The sequence below is a fragment of the Diabrotica undecimpunctata genome, chromosome 2, assembly GCF_040954645.1.
Source record: "Diabrotica undecimpunctata isolate CICGRU chromosome 2, icDiaUnde3, whole genome shotgun sequence".
Taxonomy (NCBI): domain Eukaryota; kingdom Metazoa; phylum Arthropoda; class Insecta; order Coleoptera; family Chrysomelidae; genus Diabrotica; species Diabrotica undecimpunctata.
In genome coordinates this window covers 66,316,555-66,338,137 of record NC_092804.1, presented here as the reverse complement: position 1 = coordinate 66,338,137, position 21,583 = coordinate 66,316,555, and the positions used below count along the sequence as shown (strand labels likewise).

General features: G+C 32.4%; 1 protein-coding gene across 1 annotated transcript in view; it reads left to right on the top strand.

Annotated features, from left to right (window-relative positions):
- Gprk2 (G protein-coupled receptor kinase 2) overlaps window positions 1-21,583 on the top strand; it is a 400,249-nt gene that overhangs the window by 182,353 nt on the left and 196,313 nt on the right. The window contains exon 3 of the mRNA XM_072523056.1: window positions 5,984-6,207. Coding sequence (XP_072379157.1) covers window positions 5,984-6,207 — 224 coding nt within the window. The remainder of the gene's footprint in view (window positions 1-5,983; window positions 6,208-21,583) is intronic.

Below are 21,583 nucleotides of genomic sequence, written 5' to 3'. Positions count from 1 at the left end.
CTTCTGACAGTAAATACCTGCCCCTGGTGTTGTAGTAAATACCTTGCAAGTCATTCTTGTCGATTTGGTGCCTCTATCAGTAATGGCAAATGACTATGTCTAGTGCCCGGTCTCCAATGCCCACTAGATTTCAATATGTGTGCTGCCTTAGTTGCAGTGTCTTTTATTTCTAGGTGCAAAGGAGCTACATACCTGTTTTTTACATTACATGTTGCTAAGTAAAAAAATGCTGTGAGCTATATATTATAATGAGGTTGATTGATGGGCAATCAGGATTGCTTTGTACGCAATCGGGGTTGCTTGTCACGCCATCGGGGTTGCTTGCCCCAATGTCGTGACAAATACCAGCATTTCCCAAAATATTATAACCTATGTTGTTCCTGATGTTTAACAAATGTGTTAGCAAAATAATTACTCAGTTGAATCTAAATGCCATATCTATTATTTAGAATTAATTATTGACACAATCACCATTAATTTGCCTTTTAAACATACTTATTCGGTTAATAAATTATTTACTTTTTATGGTAAAACACAAATTTTTCACGTCAAATAATGGACGTTGCTACAACATACACGGTCACAGGTTGCATGTTTAAAATATCTCTGGACCAGTTTTAGCTCCACCGTTTTAGGTGATATAGCAAATACATGCTTTGTGCCAACCCCCAGTCTCCCCTCAGGTTGATTTTTCCTTCACGATATTACTGCATTTCAAAAGGAAGGTCTATTAGGTGGTGTAATACAGATATCGATCTAATATTAGGCCAAATATCCATATATATATATATATATATATATATATATATATATATATATATATATATATATATGTGTATATATATATATATATATATATATATATGTATGTATATATATATATATGTGTATATATATATATATATATATATATATATATATATATATATCAATCTGACGAATCTCCTTCGTATGTTGCATATCCGCTCCGGATGTTGGTGATTATAAAAATAAATTATAATTTATATTAGAAGCAAATGAATGAATATAGAAGTCGAATAAATTCTCCTTAAAAAGTTCTACTGTTGTGAGATGTGTTATATCATTCGTTTTAAATACATTGATTTTTTTCGTATGTACTATTACAATTTACAAAATACCTACATATATAGTTACTGTTTGGGCAATTACAGTTTTTCAAATAAGGGCCCTCGGGAATAAACAAATTGAATAACTTATGAACTATTTGTTATATCTGGATGATATTTAGCACACTTTAATAACTCATTAATTGCAACAGTTTCAAGTAGTTATGTTACCTGTTATGTACCTATTATTCAAAAAACAAAGTTTATAAATACTGCAAAAATAATGGTTTTTTGCAATTATTTCGGTCAATTGTGTATGTATTTTAATTTGAATACGTATATTTTACGCTAATATGTATAAGAAACGTTTTATAGGCAAAAAATATATTTTTAAAATTTTTATATTAAAAAAAAGCAAAACCAGTTGTACGTCTTCACGGATTTCTGATCAGTTACACTTCATATAGCTTTTAGAACCTTCAAATATCTGTATAAGATTTTTATCAAATTAGACTTGTCTACCCTAGTCATGAAAAAAAAGCTGAAAATAATTATATCTTATACAGGTATTTAAACTTTCTAAAAGGTATATGAGGGGAAGCTGATGGTAATTATGTGGAGACGTACTGCTAATTTTGCTTTTTTTATTTAAAAACGGTAAAAAGTGAAAAAAAAAATAGTTATTGCGTAAAAAACGATTTTATGAATTTTAGAGAAAAAATGTTCAAATAAAAGTTATAGATCGTAAAAAGTTCTGTCATATTGAGAGGTTAAAAATTAAATTACATAATGAATTGAACGAGATCATTTCAAAAAACACTTATTTTTGAAGTAATTTATAAATGTTAACAACTTTGTTGTTAATGACATGTAATGCAACTATTGACAATTGTGGCGTTTAATGAGTTATTAAAGTGTGTGTCCTAAATTTCCAATGGATTGACCAAATAGCTTATAATGTAGTCAATTTGTTTAACCCGGAGAGCGATTATTTAAACATTTTTACTTGCCCAAATAACTACTCTAAAGGTATTTTGTAATTCGCAATCGATTCTTTGAGGCTTCGTTTGTAAGGTATATTTAAAAAAATCTTCAGATTTTATTAAATTTGTTATTACAAAACAGTTTGAAAAAGGGATGACTTTTTCGTCTATAAACATGTATAATAACTTTGACATTTTTTATGCCATACACTTGTATGTAGACTCAATGAAAAGCTGGTGAAAAAGTACACTTTAAAAAAACAGAACATTCTATGACAAATAGAAAACCAGATAGCATTTTTTTTCTTAAAACCATGTAAAATACCGACACTGAAAAGTGAAGGGAAGAACTGTCTGCTGCAATAACTCAGCTTGTTTCTTGTTATTGGTCACAGAAAGTTTCTTTTTGGAAAGTGAGCTTTTTCACCAGCTTTTCATTGAGCCTACTTATAAACATGTGACATAAAAAATATCAAGTTTATTATAAATGTTTAGAGGCTAATAAGTCAGCCTTTTTTCAAACTGTTTTTTAATTACAAATTTAATAAAATGTTGAAGTGTTTTTAATAAACCGTATAAATTAAGCTTTAAAGAATTTCACAATATAATATCAGATTTTTAGGTATGGTTTTCGACCAAAAGCTCTCCTGGAAAAAACATACAGAAGAACTTAAAAAATCATGCCAAGCAGGACTAAATTTTATGAAAACTATTTCCAGCCAAAACTGGGGAGCAGATCAAAATACACTATTACATGTATATAAATCTTTAGTTAGATCCAAACTCGACTATGGTGCGATAGTTTATTCATCAAGCAAATTATCAGTATTGAAAACATTAGAAACTGTTCAAAACACAGCTTTACGAATAGCTACAGGTGCAAATACCTTTCTCTCTCATATGCTTCTAAAATAGCTAGTAATAAAGAACACCCTACTTATACCAATACGTTCACAGATCGATTTCAAGACACTTTCTCTACAACAAGACTAGATCCACCATTTTACGAAAGAGTTAGAAACCTTCATGACCTACATCTTAAATTTCCTGAAATTCTCCCAACAAATTTCTTAACTTCTCCACCTTGGTTAATACCAATTCCCAAGATTAATACTAACCTTATTATATATAAAAAACGTGAGACTATAACAGACCTGATCAAACAATCATTCTTAACAGAAATGGAAACTTATAAAAATCACTATAAGATATACACTGACGCATCCAAATCTTCAGACGGTGTTGGTGCAGCCATTCTTATACCCAATACATCCTTAAAATGTAAATTCAATCCCATTACTTCGTCATACACTGCAGAGTTGCTTGCAATCTTACAAACACTTATCCACATAAAAGAGTCGAAACAATCCCCGTCTCTCATAATAACCGATTCACTAAGCTCACTTCACACTATCAAACGTTTAAATATCAATAATCCAATTACCTCACATATCGAATCAGAAATAGAGATTCTAAATAATAATAAGATCACTGTTGACTCCATGTTTGTTCCATCACATTCAGGTATACAAGGAAATGAAGAAGCAGATGAACTAGCCCGCTTAGCATCCTTCAGCCAGGACTCCATTCTTATTAATGAGGTTTCTTCAGATGACTTCAAGTCAGAAATAAAATATAAAGTGTTAAGTGCGTGGCAAAATAAGTGGAGTGCATCATAAAATAAACTCAAGGAAATCCAACAATTAGTGAAACCGTGGCTCCAACCCACAGCGAATAGACACGACCAAGTGAGAATAACACGTTTGCGACTAGGACACAGTAACTTTACACATAAACACTCTTCGTGAAGCATATACTAACTAATTGCAAAACATATGAAGCCGCAAGAAAGAAGCACACTATTCCAAATAACATAAAAGAAGCCCTAGGAAAAAACATGAACATTAAAAACACAATAAGTTATCTTAGAGACTCAGGACTGTATCAATTATTGTAATTTTTCCTAACTTTACCTGTATTATATTTTTTTGGTCGCTAATAACCCTGGTGGTTACAGCGTAAATAAATAAATAAAAAAAAAGCCTTAAAGAATCGATTGCGATTTATAAAATACCTCTAGAATGAATGTTTGGGCAAGTACAGTTCTTTAAATAATCGCTCTCCGGGATAAACAAATTGAATAACTTTAAGTAGTCATATTACATGCGTTTATGAAAAAAACAAAGTTATTAACATTTATAAATTACTACAAAAAAAGCGTTTTTTATAATTATCTCGGTCAATTGTTTATGTATTTTATTTTGGAAACTTTCAAAAAAGAACTTTTTATTATCTACAACTTGTATTTGAAACATTTTTCTCTAGAATGTAAAATAAACTTTTTATACGCAAAAAGCTATGTTTTTCACTTTTTAAGACGGTTTAAAAACAAAACAAAATCAGCTGTACGTCTTTACGGATTTTTCATCAGCTAGCCCTGATATACCTTTTAGAACCATTAAATATCTGTATAAGATTTTTTCAGCTTTTTTTCTTCATTGATTGAGGTATGACGTTTAAACCGTTGTGTGGAGGTTTATATGTCAAAAATTGAATAATGTACAAGCGGGAACTGTGATTATACTTTCCGTATTGTTAAATTTGATACTTTTGCGTAGTTGGATAAAAAATGAGTTATTTAGTGTGATGTAACCACTTCAAACCCCTAGGGAGTTTCCGGGATTAATTAACTGCGGGAGATTTTTACGATCCGACTCCACGATTCTCACATAAAATGTCATTACGTCGAATAGAGTAAGAGAGACAGAAAGAGAACGAACGAGCTATTTTGCTATTAACTACTCGAATCGAATTTTAGTCACATTGATGTTGCACTCGGGGAATTTAGATGGGAGGTCGGTTATCAATATCTGCAGTTGCCAACTAAGTCGAAGTATGACACTTATACATACGTGTGATCGATCTTTCACGTAAAAAATAAATAAATATAAAAATAAGGAGAACTTATAACTAAAACAAAATAAAAAAAAAATGAAAATGTAAAAAGTATAAAGCATATTATTCGAGAAAGCACGAGTTAATATTATATAGAAATGGCTCTTTCTGTTCGTATTAACTTTAACGTAAATATACTATTTACTATTTTTGGAGTCGTAATATTTATATTTTTAAATTGTTACAATTTGATAATGTTAACAATTTTAAATGTTATTTTATTTTTTAGAAATTATACGTTAAATTAAACTAAAACTTATTTGTAAAGTTAATTACATTTCTCCATAAGTTTCTACCTTGTATTATACAGTATGAATCAGCTTCACAGACGTGTCTTGTCTAGCTGTCTTCTACCAGAACTTCTTTAATCTTTCTCTCCTACTCCTTTTAAAAACTCCATTCATGCTGTTCTAACGCTACTGCATGTATCTCTATATATTTTCTTATCACTCTATGAAATACCGATAGTAAATACTATTATTTTTTATGTCATCATCCAAAGTTGCCATCTCATTTGTAGTAACTTCCGTGAGATGACATCATTTCAGTATATTTTTGTTTGTTTTCGCTGAAAAGTTTTATTTCAGTACTATTAACGTCATTCATAGTCGTTTGATGTCTGAATGACTTATCTGTCAACATCACGCCCAGCAACAAATCCAATGCGACCACAGTGCAGTATTATTCCGAACCCATTTTCCCTATTCCGATTCCCGGATCCCTATTTTAAGGTCCCGTATCTTTAACTAGATAAAAATTGTTTTCCATAATTCTTTCACTTTTTAGGTCCTTTTATCATTACTAAACTTCCTGAACATATTTGGGTCTACTTCAAAGATCAACGAATTTATTTTAATTTTTAATTTTCTCTTTAACATAAAATCTCTAAATAATACACCCTTATCTTATTATTTAAATAAGACAAGGGGACATTAAAGAATATAAATAATTGTATTTTCACTGTGCTATTTTTTTCAGATGTTCGTTACGAATACGTAGTAGACCAACAGCCAATAGGAAAGCTTCTATTCGATCAGTTCTGCGAGCAAAAAGGGCCCGCCTACCATCGTTGCCTCCGATTTTTAGATGCCGCCAAACGCTATGAGGTCGAAACCGATGAACAGCGCCTCGAACTGGCCAAAGTTATCAAAAAGGAGTTCATGGTCGAGCAGGAGGGGCAGGAGAGCATATCCTTGCCAGAGGTCAGTTGAGACTAAACTTTGATACTCAAACTTTTTCAGACTACCAACAAATTGATATTGTAAGATATCAAAGATTGTAGGGAAAGTTTTTTTAACGTTTCATTAGATCTAGCAAACGAAAGATTTTGTAAATGTGTTAAACTTATACAATATGTTTCACATCTAATATCAGCTAATATTAGTAAACGAGTCACTTAGTCAAATCTTTGGATGTACATATCATCTAACACATTTTTAAACTTGTATTAATGATATCTGATTATTTTGAAATGAATACTTCTTAGCGCTTGGTATGATGTTTTGCACGGACATGAAATCCTATTTAGCGTGACTCGAAAAATCGAGACGGGTATAGTAACATTGTCGTATGCCTTAATATACATAATATGCATACAATAAATTAAATTAAATTAAATTTAAATAAAATTTAATGAAATTAAATAATATAAAAAATTGTAAAAATTAAATTAAAAAAAAAAATAAATAAAATTATTTAAAATAAACAAAAGTTAATTTTAGAAATTTTATGGTCGTATAGATACGTATTTAGAAATGGAAAGTTTTTTATGAAAATTAATTAATATACCCTTGCCATTATTCATGATTCTTTTTGGAATATAATGATATTCAAAATGAAACAATTAAGCATAAATAAGCACATGTATATGATGAATGAACTCTATAGGTATTATTTTTAACAAATTTTGAAAATTATAATCATTAACCAAAATTAAAAAAAAAAAATTAAGATTTTTAAAATTTTAAAGAACCTAAATGTGTAGTGGTATTATAAAAAATATTAACAATTCAGTAATAAGCAGACAGAAAATTTCATTAACCTGCATAATATAGTAATAACACGCTATAAGAAGTATTCACTTCTGTCGGCACTCCTCAAGTGCTACGCTCTTTTTTTATTTATTATAAAACGTATTAACTACATTTTAGTTCAATAAAGTCAAGTGTACGCAATTACATTATGAAATTAACAAACATTTTCACAATATGCTAATAGATGTATAGTTCATCTTAACAAATCAGTGTACTTACCAATCTGAAGGACAAAGATATTGTTGAGAGTTTCAAATCCGATATTGTTCTAAATCCATTTTTGTGTAATTTTACTTTTATAATTAATATGTATCTCGTGGAATTACACCACAATTGTTAAAATGGAACTACTTTATTCTTCGTTTCGGTATCCAGGTCGGATGCCATTTGCAAAATAGAAATACTGTTAATTTAAACAAACTATTTTGTTTCTGTTTCGTTGTAAATAAAGTTATTTTCAACAATTCTATGCGCTGGACAGGGTGACTAAAAACACGGGGCTATAATTTTCCTCTTCTTCTAGAGTGTCTCTGTTCTTGTAAAAAGTAAAGTAAAGTTCGTGTAACCTTCTGGCTAAGGTCTAGTGTTAGGGTTTTCAGGTCGCGCAAGCGCCCCTAACATGACCTAACGACTACTTTCGTAGCCGGGACCGACGGCTTTACGTGCCCTCCGAAGCACGGTGGCAGCTCAGTTAAATTAGAAATTTTAAATTTTTGTCGGTGCCGGGATTCTAACCCAGGCCCTCCAGCTTGTTAAGCCAGTAACATAGCCACTGAGCTACGGCTGCCACTTGTAATATTCGCGACCACATTGACCCATATTCTATTCACTGCGTCTCGAAATAGATCAGTTGTCGTTAGGTCAGTCCCTTTCCTAAGATTGGCCAGCCAGGATATACGTCTGCGTCCTGGTCCTCTCGTGCCTTGTACAATCAACTGTAAAAGTCGGTATTTATTATAACGCATAATGTGGCCAAAGTAAGCCAATTTTTATATAGTTATGTTAATTGTGAGGTGTATATATGAGATCCTTTACATACGCCGGTAACATCACATTTCAAATACCTCTAACTGTTTTATGGCATTTTCTGTAAAACTCCATATTTATTTTTACTCCATACAGGAGATCAATAAATACGTAACATCTAAGAATTCTTATGCGTATATTGATACTTACAGATAAGTTGTAGAGAATCTTCCTAAGATTGTTAAAAGAGCTTCTCGCTTTTTTAATACGAGTTTTTATTTCGTAGTTATGATCCACGGTATCCTTAATACTAGTACACGTTTTATGTTGGTGTTCTTACTGATGTTCGTTATTTTTGTCTTCTTAAAATTTAGTTTTAGGCCGTATTTGTAACATGTTTCTTCAACATTATCCATCATTCTTTGAAGACACTGCGTTGCCAGCCCTGGCTCTCTCTGTATTAGAATTTGCAAACTGAAAAGTTTTTCCCTCGTTCCGAGTCCTGCTCTGAATCCAAATTAAACTTCATTGGTGTTCTTCTAATTTGGTATATATGCGCGAGTGAATGATAGGAAGAAATACTTCTTCAAACTAATTAATCTATGTTCTTCACATTTTCTGGCGTTGATTTTTTTGGAATGTGGAATGAGTGTTGATAGTAGCCAGTGTTTGAGTAAGTTACCACTCTCATATACATATATTGTTAAATATATTAAGAGCTGTGATTTAGTGTGCCTCTAATAGCTTTATAATTTTATCATGCCCTTCGTTAGTTCGTCACTTCGTTTGTTATTTCTGGCCGTAGGGATTGTATATTTCAGTTGGAGTTCGAATGTTTCTTCGAATAATTCTTTCATTCTAATGTGTTCATTTCATCTTCTTAATTTATCTTCAATTGTAGTCAAAATATGACCTTCGGTGTCTACAACTATGACGGTATTGCGTTGTTTCTGGTGTTCTGTACCTCTTCAATCTTTTTGTGCATAAGAAAGTCGTCATGTTTGCGTTGTAGTGTTTTAATTTCCGTATATTTCTCTGTCAGCTTCTTTTGCTCTTTTTATTTCCTTCCGTATATTCTTATAAAACTTATTGCATTTATTGACATTTCTACCCTATAATTTTCTTCACTCTTTAATCATCTGCAATATTTTATTCTTATTTCTTTTCTTTTTGTGATTTAAGATTTTCATGCGAAAGTATGGTAATAAATAGATGTCTTCATTTCGTTTCACTGTTGGTCTATGTCGATAGTTGTGTTTTCAGCTATTTTCGCCAAATTCTTATTAAGCTCTTTTTTACTTTTACCTGAATGTTGTTTTCTTTCAGTATTTTTATATCTATCTTGGGCTTCATTTTCTTATGAATTATTCTGAGTCGTATGTTGATATCTGCAACTAATAGACATCTCCACCTGGATACGTTTTTGCTATTTCGATAGAATTTCGAAACCTTTTTTTATATTGACAAAATCAATTTGGGTTCTTACGATTTTCCCTGGAGTATCAACGCGAGCCTTCTGGGTAATTTGAAAACTGTATTCATTACAACCATATTCATCTCTTGGCAGAATTATATCAGCGTTTCTCCTTTTTTCTTTTTTCTTGTGCTACCCAACGTATGTACCTTGACCTATTTTGGCGTTAAACTCGCGCATGAAAACAGCTAATTCATGTTTTTTGTCACTTTTAGGTAATCTAGAATCTAATAGGTTTAATAGCTATCTTCTTCTAGACAAAAATGATGTTTATATTAGGGCGTACATCTTATCACTGCTTTTTAGCTATTTCCCTTTTGACTATATCGCTACGCCATTTCTATTTCTTCTTGTGTCATCTCCCTAATAACACATATGGTGTTTATCTATAATATTGTTACTCCAGAACTTCCATCGAACTTTTCAGAACTTGACCGTCGAACTTCACTACATCCTAAAATATCTTATGTTCAGGCGTGTTGTTTCTTGAATAAATTTAGTGCCTTGCCTGCTTGGTCATGCTTCGAATGTTCCACGTACCGACCCTTTTTACTTTTGGGACATTATTAGCTGACCGTGGGATTCTTAGCACTCTCTCCCCACTTAAGGGGTTTCCAGGACTACGTACTGTTTCTTTTGGATTAATGGGTGTGGTGTGGTGCCTTTTGTTAATAGAAAATTCTATATTTTATTTTATTAAAATTGTTATAAAATACTGTTGATTGTATAAAGCATTCCCTATACTTATTGGTAATTTATTTATTCGTGTTTTTCTCTAGTTGAGATTAGAAAACTATAACAAATACGTGCTTTATTACTTTACTATATGAAGAGTAGTTTCCAACCCCAATATAAGATGTAGTCTGTTTTATTTAAAAGAACAAACTGATTCGCGCTAGTTTGTTATCACTTTGTACTTCAAATTGAAACTCTAAAAAGATAATCAATTGCAGGAAACTCTTTGTCGAGCAACGATTAATCTTCAATTTTTTATTTTGATCTCTACAGTGCTTCGAATTGATCAATATTTTTATATAAAAGTGAGGGTACATTTTCAAAGATTCCTTTTCAAAATAGTAAAATCATATATTTACGAATTTGGCAATTTAAACCTAAAACAATCTACAAGAAAATGTGTAAATTCTCTGTCAATTTTTTTTAAATGTTTTTCTCTGTGCACATTTTTTTTAAACAATATCTCTGTATTCCCCTGATAACGAGGATGTGGAACTCTGAAGAATAATTTGATCACCTTAATAATCTAAAATTCACCAACGGTGCTTATGTGTTATTTTAGCGTTTTAGACGAAATAAAAACTGTATTATCAAATATATCGATAAATATTGAGACTGAATAGATAGGCGTTTTTGAGATACGAAACGAATGCTACATAGGTTTGGAAACGCATTTATAATAACTAGTGTGATTGCTTTACACTGAAATGGATTTAACCAGTTTATTTCAAGTATACAACCACTGTGTTAACTGTCATTAAAACCTTGATGCCAACATTAATTTCGCTATCTTTTGATACGAGGGAGAGAGAGAGAAATGTTGATTAGGTGAAAACTTACACCTTCGTATTGATTCACTGGGAAACAACATTTCATAGACGTAAAACTGTCACTTTTTTTCAACTAAATTGTAGCTTCTAAATAATAAAACAACTGTAAGTAGAGTAATTATAAAATTAATACAAGTAAGAGCGGCTCAGATTTGCCTGGATCAGAACGGCCAATCCTTATTCCTCGGCTCGCCCTATAGGTAACAATTTTGGATTGAGAAAATCTGAGGTTTATCTAATTCTCAAAAATCAAAATTAGTATCCCTTCAAAGTCAACATTAAGCACGAACTGCGAGCAGATGGCACCGACAGAAAACTGAAGCTTTTATGAAACGATTACATATTTGCTCGGAAGAGGAGATCTCAACTTAAAAACGGCGTTAACTGGCTCCCGAACTCTATAAAACCACATTAATCCTACACGAATTGGTTCCCAAACCCATACATGAACTAGCTCCCGCTCATTACAAAATTCCCAGAAATTGAATCTCCTTCTGAAACTTGGATTTTCAGGAAAAGAGGTATAATATACACCAGAAATTAGAAATGTAGTCGTAAACAAATTATTTATTAAGGAAACTGTAACTTACAGGTTGATGCCTTCTTGAAATATTTTTTACACACTCAAAAGCAGTTATTCGTTTTTCCTATAAAAGACGTATTTGGATACTACTACTTCTTACTTTAATATAGGTATCTATTTGAACATTTTTCGGAACCTTTAAAAATTGGAAAATGGCCGGATGGCAAGTATATAACAAAGAATTAAATTTTGAATAGAAACTCTCGCATGCATTCGTCGTTCTTTGTAGAGACTTCAGCAATGGTGTTCTCCACCAAGAAATCTACAAATTTTTGAACTGCTGTATGTCTGAGTAAGATTGCTCCAATATCAATCGCAAAACATTTGCCTACGTCTTCGGAATCCAAAAAGAAAGATAAACACGTATTTTAAGTAAAAGAAAGGTCTAATTCTTTCAAATATTCCGTTGCCAAGCCCAGTTTCTGAATCTTTCGCCACCTGTTTCATATAATTAAAGTTCATATAGACTAACAATCGTTTAATTATAACATAAAACTACAACACATCTTTTTAACTTCCAATATATGAAAGTATCGAAATACCAAAGGAATGATTTAACTTAGAATTCATAGCTATATTAGGTTTATGAGTCACTAAATAAAAATATTCTTAAAGATCATACAGAATCCAATTAAAAAAAAATAGACATAAGTGACTCTCAATTTGGATTTAGAAAGAGCTTAGGAACAAGAAAGGCATTGTTTGCGATTTAAACACTCGTTCAAAAATGCAAAAGTTCAAAAAAGTATTGAACTACCACAAGGCTTTTGATAGAGTCCAACATGAAAAATCGTTGTATGAACTATCTGGTGTGTATCTGGTATGAAAAATCTGGTGTTTGACGAGGTTGTGTCATGTCTCCATTGCTCTTTAACTTGAACTCTGAATGCATATTCAAACAAGGCCCCCAGACGACCAATGGTCATGGGGGAACTGTTTGTTTTATTAGGAGAGCTATTACTTCAAGCAATTACTGTAATTTAAAGCAATAAACATTTCTGAATCTGAATCTGAGTGAATATATTTTCTCCCTATCTATGTTAACTATCCGTAAACGATAATTTTAGAATTATTTTGAACTAGATACAACATATTCTCGATCAAATATCAGTTGTAGAAAAAGTTTAGTATGCAAAAACAACAATTTACATTAAATATCATTACAAAACATTCAATTTATGAGAATTAAATCAAAATGTCGAAGTCAAGTATATGGTTCATGTCAGAATGAATTAGATGAAAAATCTTATATTATTCTCGAAAAAAAAAATTCAAATAAGCACTAGACGGCACCGAAAATGATATAAAAATAAACAGTAAATATATATTACAAAGAGAACAGAGCAAACAGAGCCACAGGTTACCTGAATAAAACAATATGGAGAAATAAAAATATCGGGAATGAAATGAAAGGCAGAAACATAACCTGATACAGAGAGGACAAAAAGGATGAAACATCAGAGATGAAAACACTTATGTAAAAGAGAGTAAAACACTATAGGACAGATCTAGAGCTAGAAGTACAGATATACGATGTAGATGCAAGGTGGTGAACATCAAAAATAGAAGAGTAGCATGGAACGATCATATAAACCGAATAACAACAAATAGACTATTAAAGACGACGAGAAACAGTTCCCAATAGGAAGACGATCAGTAGGAAGACCACGAAAACGATGGAATGACAACTTACTGGAGGCACATTGAAACACAGACAGAGTCTTGTCTATATAAAAAGAAGAAGAAGAAGACTATAAATAGACAGACCTATAGACAGGGTTATAGAGCTATAGGCAGAGTTAATAATGCAAGTGAAGCAATGGGACTGACAATAAATCTTCAAAATCTAAAGTAATTGTGATTAGCAAAAATGATGAAAATTGCTGCATTGACCTAAATAACACTCAATTATAGCAAGTTCACAAATTCAGCTACTTAGGAATAGTACTAAACGGTAAGTGGAATCCAGATATAGAAATAAAAATACAAATAGAACAGGCTAGCAACATGTACAATAAATGGAAGCAAATTATCTATAACTGAAAACTATGCTTAGACATCCGAATTAGAGCTATTAAATGCTACATTTGGTCAGCCCTTCTATATGGAGTCGAAGCCTGGACATTACAATTAAATACCATAAGACATTATTTCAGAATAGAATATCAGAGACACGACAAATTACGAATTGAACAGTATTAAACACCATAAATAGAGAGTTAGAACTTATAACAACGATTAAGAAAAGAAAGACCTCATACATAGACCACATATTAAGAAATGACAAATATAATCTGCTACAAATAATAATTGAAGGGAAGATAGAGGGCTGAAGTGGAGTAGGCGGAAGAGCCATGTCATGGCAACTTGTGGAAATTATATTTAAAACTGTTCGCCACTAGCATGGGTTCTCCCCGTTCGCTTAACATTTCAGTAACTTGCATTTTCTACGACGATATGATCAAGTACAAGCAAGACGCAAAACTATCAGTAAACTAATTTGAAATTAGTTTGCGGCAAAGGGTATACGAATTTAAAGAATGGTGGAAAAATCCAAATTTGTAACTAGCCATTCACCCCAATAAAATCCATTGCCTACCTACCTATATTTACAAGAAGTTCATCAGGAGCCAATTCACGCAAACCCTTTTATCAGTAGAGAGTTTTTGATCTGCAAGCGGAAGCCAATTCATGTGCACCCCTTAAAAAACTATATCATTTTCCGGACGAAGCAACATTATATTTAAACTCAACTGTTAATAAACAAAATACACGATTTTGGAGTCCGGAAAATCCACATTAGTTTCAAAAATGTCATACAAAAGTGCCACAAAAAGTTAATGTTTAGGATGGGATTGTTGGAATTTCGATATGGGTCCATTTTTATGATAGAAATTTGAATTCAAATGTTTACTTACACTTTTTATGTCTTAACTTTATCCCAGCCTTAGCGGTCATGTTTTTTTATGAAGGCGATCTATATTTACCTCTAATAATATTTTTTTATAAGAATAAGACTGTTCCTCGCCTCATTTTAGGAGTGATATGCGGTATTATCTTTCTCAGCGTTCTTAAAATTCAAATAATTGTTCTGTGACAAAAATCTGAATACTGCGCTGAGACTGAGGTTTGTTGAATGTTACGTCTGGTCGCAACTATTGTACGGGGTAGAAACATGGACACTAAAAGCGCAAATAGTTAAAAAGATTGAAGCCTTTGAACTTTGTATATACCGGATAATGTTGAGAATTCCATGGACTGCCAGGGTCACCAATGAGGAAGTGCTGAGAAGGATGGGTCGAGACAAAAAATTGTTGAGAACGATAAAAGTACGCAAGACTGCATACCTTGGACACATACTAAGAAATAATAAATATAGTCTTCTGCAGGTCATCATGCAGGGTAAAGTCGATGGCAAAAAGGGAATAGGTAGAAAGAGGAAGTCATGGCTGCGAAATATTCGAGACTGGACAAACATGACTGTAGACGAATTATTCCACGTTGCAAAAGACAGAGAAGCTTTTAAAAATGTGGTCGCCAACCTCCGTTAATGGGGACGGCATAGGAAGAAGAAGATAATATTAATATCTAAAAGCTGAAACAACGCATTAGTGAAGAATTTTAAACATCACTCCTAATATCATTCAGAATGTCACTGATGTATTCGAACATGGCCACATTTGGCCACTGTTAGATAGCTAATGGTGGTCGTTTGATTTAAAAAAAAAGTATCAACTGGGAATTTCCCCTTTTACTTTGTTAAAAAATGACTTTAATGTCTGTCTTTTTATCGTTTGTCTTTTATTTTTTGCGATTTTACTACTAGTGTATTATTATATTATATCCTCGAATATTTTATACAGTTATTAGAGTAGGATAGCTTATTCCTGTACCGTTGAATTATTTGTCTCTGAAAGAACTACGAGCTCTAACAGTTATATACTAAACTAAAATACATGCCTAATTAAGATAGTTTATAATTTATTTATTCTCTAGTATTGTTTTTACTGTAATACTATGTAATTAGTTTATTAATAATAATATAGGTTCAATCAGCAACACAAAACAATATAGTACTTACTCTGATGGAACAAATTAATAATAAAAATGTTTATTTTTTTTGGCAACTAATTATTGGAACATAAAACGAACATGTATGTTTAAAACGAAGTAACATCGCTCTAAGACTCTATGACCGCTCGAATTTGGTTGAGCTTTGACTCGACTAAGGATCTGCACTGTTCAGGGCTAAATTCATTCCAAATCTACTTTATTCTAGCTTTAAGTTCGTGTAATATCCGATGTGGGTTGTTCCATAGTGTTTGCTTCATTTTATGCCCTATTGTTTTAATGACATTTAGATCAGGAGTGCTAGAAGGCCGAGAAACAACGTTATATTAAGGTTTCCAAACCAGTTTTATTATTTTTTTTTGCAACTAATTATTGGAACATAAAACGAACATGTATGTTTAAAACGAAGTAACATCGCTCTAAGACTCTATGACCGCTGGAATTTGGTTGAGCTTTGACTCGACTAAGGATCTGCACTGTTCAGGGCTAAATTCATTCCAAATCTACTTTATTCTAGCTTTAAGTTCGTGTAATATCCGATGTGGGTTGTTCCATAGTGTTTGCTTCATTTTATGCCCTATTGTTTTAATGAAATTTAGATCAGGAGTGCTAGAAGGCCGAGAAACAACGTTATATTAAGGTTTCCAAACCAGTTTTTGTGGTTATGGTCGTTTGACAGGCAGCTCCGTCCTGCTGAAAAATATAATTGTCCCCAACATTTAATTTCGCAATGCTTGGTAGTAGGATGTTTTGAAGTATTTATTAATATTTCGCAGCAATTACGGTACCCTCAATAGATCCAAAACAGCCTAATCGTGAAACTGCAATGCAACTACAAATCATCACTCATTTATGAAATTTTACGGTCCGTTTTACACAGTCCTTGTAAAAGCTTCATGCTTAGTGCGAAAAACTTGTTTATGGTAATCTATAACACATACGTTGAATTTTGATTCATCATTAAAAATTATTTGGGACCAATCTTCTACCTCTCAAGAAAGTTTATATTTTGCTTTTGTTTTGCCATTTGTTTTTCCTTTACCTACAGGAAAAATATTTTTTTAACTATGTTCACTTTCAAATTGTTACTTATAAATCAACCTTATAAAACTTTTATTCAGATCTGTGTATCCACTAGTGACAATGACAAATTTAATCCATTTTCATGATTTCGTTCAGCTGTAACTTATCTTAGAGTACTTCTTTACCTTTTTGCAAGATTTTACCAATATTCTCCAATTACTATCATAAACTAGTTTTGGTTGACCCGGGCTTTTACCTTCTTTTTTTATCTAAGGTACTTCCTGTTTCCCAATAATGCTTAAATTTATTCCACACTGTAGTTTTACGAATATTAAGTTCACTGAAATTCACTGATTGTTTTATTGCGGCAATCTTTTCTATCCCCAACTCACGAATTTTTTAATTTGTAGAGATACCACGCACCGTTTTATTGAAATAACATTAATTCACTTAAGTTGACAAGAAATAAACTCTCGAATATAGTGACATTCGTTGGAGTGTCCGGCTGCAGCCTACTAGTCTTATCTTGTTAGATTCTCAGCATTTACTTGGTACTGTTCTACTAATTAGTTGTCACTAATTTTTACATATTTTGATGATCTTTGTGACATTAATAGGTTCATCATTATCATCCTGTATGCGTCCACTGCTGGACATAGGTCTCCCTCAGCTCTTTCCATATGTCTCTATCTTGTGCGGCTTGCATCCAGTTATTGCTAACACGCTTCAGGTCGTCAGTCCATCTAGTTGATGGGCGTTTTCTGCTCCGTACTGCTTCTTGCCTTGGTCTACACTCTAAAATACGTTTTGTCCATCGGTTGCATGTTAATCTGGCGAAGTATCCTACCCAATTCCATTTTAACTACGCGATGTTTTCGATGGCCTCTGTTGTTTTTGTTCTACGACGTATTTCTTTGTTTGGGATTCGGTCTCTCAGAGAGACACCCAACATCTGGCGCTTCATAGCCATCAATAGGTTATATGGGTTGTATAAAAAAATATTAATTACGTTTTGTGATTATTTATTATTAAAAAATATTGGTTCTTTAGCATTATCATAAATTGTTAACAAATAATAATAAATTAACAGTCAAACACCTAAATTTGTTATATATTTTAATTTGTCACAATATACTTACAGTGGTTAGGGCTCGTATGTATTTTTTTTTATTAAATATAGGGTGTCCCATTAAAAAAAGTCAATGATGTCATACCTTAAAAATATTACAGAAAAAAATAGATGTGCAACAAAATTTTTTTAAACTGTGTCAGGACCAAAATTATGAATTTTATGCTTTACTTTTGGGACACACTACTTATATATATTTTATATGTACATAATATAAATAAATAGCCGAATTAGTTAAATCTATAGAAGTTAAAAATTTATTTTTTTCTACTCATTACTATTACAAGCCAATATTAGCTTGTATTATATTATATTTGTATTAGAATATTATTTGTATCTTAAAAATTAGATTTGATGCGAAAGAAGGAAATATACACTGCGCTCCAAAATTAACGCATAATTTTAAAAACCCTGGTAAATCAAATAATTTTAATGTTTCGATTTTTATGCTAATATATTATTGTTACCCCCGGTATATTGTAAAATTTATCGAAAGAACGGTAAAAAACGCTGATGTTTTTACCATTTTTTTCAAAAAAAAATTAAAAACATGCTAATTGTGCCTCATTTTATTTCGAATTTAGTTGGGTTGGATTACGTTGTGCTAAACGTTTAGAGTTTTTCAATTTTATTAAGTGTTTTTTCTTTGAAATGAATCACCAGCAGCAAGAAAATCGAAATTTGTCAGAAAGTGACTGTTTTAGAATCGTTACTCTTAGTAGAACTCGCTGAACGTTTTAACATCACCCAGTCAACCATTTCAAGAGTGTTAACACGTTTTTCTGTTACTGGAAGTAACTCGAGAAGACCCGGTCAAGGCCGTACAAGGGTTATAACTCCTAATCAAGACCGATTTTTAACACTTCTTACACTGAGACAAAGGTTTCTTACCAGTACTTCTCTACAAAATGAATTTTTGAATTGTTATAACTTTAGAATCAGCCAAAATACGATTAGAAGAAGACTTGCCGAAAACGACCTACACCCTGGAAGGGCACCAATTGGCCCATTATTGACCAGAGACCATAGAAGGCAAAGATTGCATTTTGCTCGTGAACATGTTGATTGGAATAATGACGATTGGGGAAGAATATTGTTCACCGATGAATCCAGGTACTGTCTTTTTTCTGATGACAGCAGAAACCGAGTGTATAGAAGGCCTGGGAAACGCTACGCACAGTGTAACACCGTAGGGACTGTACAGTATGGCATCGGCTCGGTAATGGTGTGGGGTGGGATTAATTTAGAGGCTCGTACGGAATTAGTTAGAATAGATCGCGGTCGGCTTATATCGCAGAGGTATATAACATACATTTTGGAAGAGCATGTCATGCCATTTGCACCATTTATTGGGGACAATTTCATGCTTATGCAAGATAATGCCAGGCCACATACGGCAAGAATTGTGCAGCAGTACCGTCAGGAGGTTGGAACTCCTGAGATGGATTGGCCTGCGAGAAGTCCTGACCTCAACCCAATAGAACATGTTTGGGACATCATAGACAGACGACTACGACAACTACCTAATGCACCAAACACATTAGATGAACTGTTTTTGCGGTTGGTTGAAATTTGGGATCAAATTGATCAAGAAGAAATCAGAACGATTATTCTCAGTATGAGAGATCGTTGTCAAGCAGTAATAAATGCCAGAGGAGACAATACTCGATACTAGTACACGGTACTAGTATTTTCTTCAGCTTTAAAAATTTCAATTCAATTTGTTTAGATGTTTAGATTTATGATGTATATTGTTAATTTCAATACATTTTTTGTAAAAAAGAAAAGTTTTTTATATAAGATGTTCTAAAACAACCATAAAGCAGAAAAGAACAAACAAAAAATTTTTCATTACAACTCAAAATAAGAATTTTAAAATTATGCGTTGATTTTGGAGCGCAGTGTATGTTTGAAATCAGAGCATTAAAAATATTTAAATTCAGTTCTTGCTCCTGCGTTATTGAGTTGTATCCACAGATAATTTATCTTTACGGTTTCTTTTGCTAAATTTTGTACATCTCTATGTTCTTTTTTGTATATAATGCTACATATATGTTTAGTCCAAAGATTTGTGCTTCTAAGAAAATTTATTATCCGTTTAGTTACCTGATCAGGTTTTAAAGAGATCCGTTGCAAGTACCAAGGCCGTTGGGGAACAATTATATTTCATCGTTTCCTCTGCATTTTTGCAGGAGCAGCATGTTGCTCTGTTTACGTTGCCAATGTTATAGAGATTACCACTTACCAGTTCAGTATTTGAGGCCTCAGAGTATTTTTGCGTACCGAGCTGAAGGTGGAAATAACTTTCTTGCTGGCCTTCGGTCTAGCTGTTTTCTCAGCAGGCTACACTATGTGGGTTTTGGTTACACGGCACGATGACTCTGATCCGATAAACGGAGTATTTGCTTATTTTTTAGCAAAATTACAAGCACTCATTACCAGCAATTCCCTTATGACCTGACACCCATAGCAAAGTTACTTTCTTGTACGCTGCCAATTGCTTAAGGGACTGTTTGTAGTTCTAGGAGTTACCGACTCATGAGTTGTATACTTCAGGGCCTTCAGTGCAGCTTAATTTTTGGGGATATAAATATTGTTGAATATCGGGTTTTTTCAGGTACTCTTGGCCACAAAATACGATTGCTAGCACTGATGCTTGAAATATTTGCACAGTTTGGTTTTAGGACCAGTTACCACTATTTATACTTCCCCTTGTATTTTTGTGTTTATACCAGGAATAAACGTAGTCTATCTAAACATAGTAATAATCAGTGTAAACAACCCTTTATTATTTTTACGAATTCGTGTTGTGTCAACTCAAGCTCATTTATAATAATATTTAGTTCGAACGAAGTACAAAATACTTTGTGAGTGCAACTATTTTTATGTGGGAGAAACCGCAAGACCACTAAGTTTAAGGATAAACGAGCATGAATCATACATTAAAAACAAAGGACTTCGACAGATTCCAGATATGCAAACATGTCTGAGGCAATGAGCAGAGTACAATGGAGAAATGCATCAATAGTTATGAGAAAAACAGACAGCAAACAGAGAAAAATCAAAGAAGCAACCCTCATCTTAACGAAGCAAATCTATTAACAGCATTTTGGTTCTCTGCTTTAGAGAACCAAAAAATCTTAGAGAGTTTAACATAGAAACATATTTATGCTTTGTTGACTACTGCAAGGCCTTCGATGTCGTAAAATGGGATAAAATGTGGCATATACTTTGAGAAATGGGTACGCTAGAACATTTAATCTATTTATTACAAAAACTATATGTCAATAATATTGCTAATGTAAGAGTTAATGATGTGGTTTCGAAAAACTTCAAATTAAAATCTGGAGTTTGACAGCGATATAATATCCCCTATTCAATTCAATATATATATATATATATATATATATATATATATATATATATATATATATATATATATATATATATAGTGAACATATTATGCGTCAAGTTTTTGAGGAATGGCAAGGTGGAGCAACGATAGGAGGAGAAAAATCAAAAACCTACTTTATGCTGAAGAAATTATGAAAAGAGCTCTTGAGGGAGAAACAGCAGGAATCAAGGTCAATGGAACACCAATTAACAACATTAGATATGCGGACGATACTATCATAATAACAGACAACCTCCGAGACCTCCAAAAGCTAATGAACAAGATAGTTGAGTATGAAGAGGAATATGGATTATCAATAAACACCAAGAAAACCAAATTT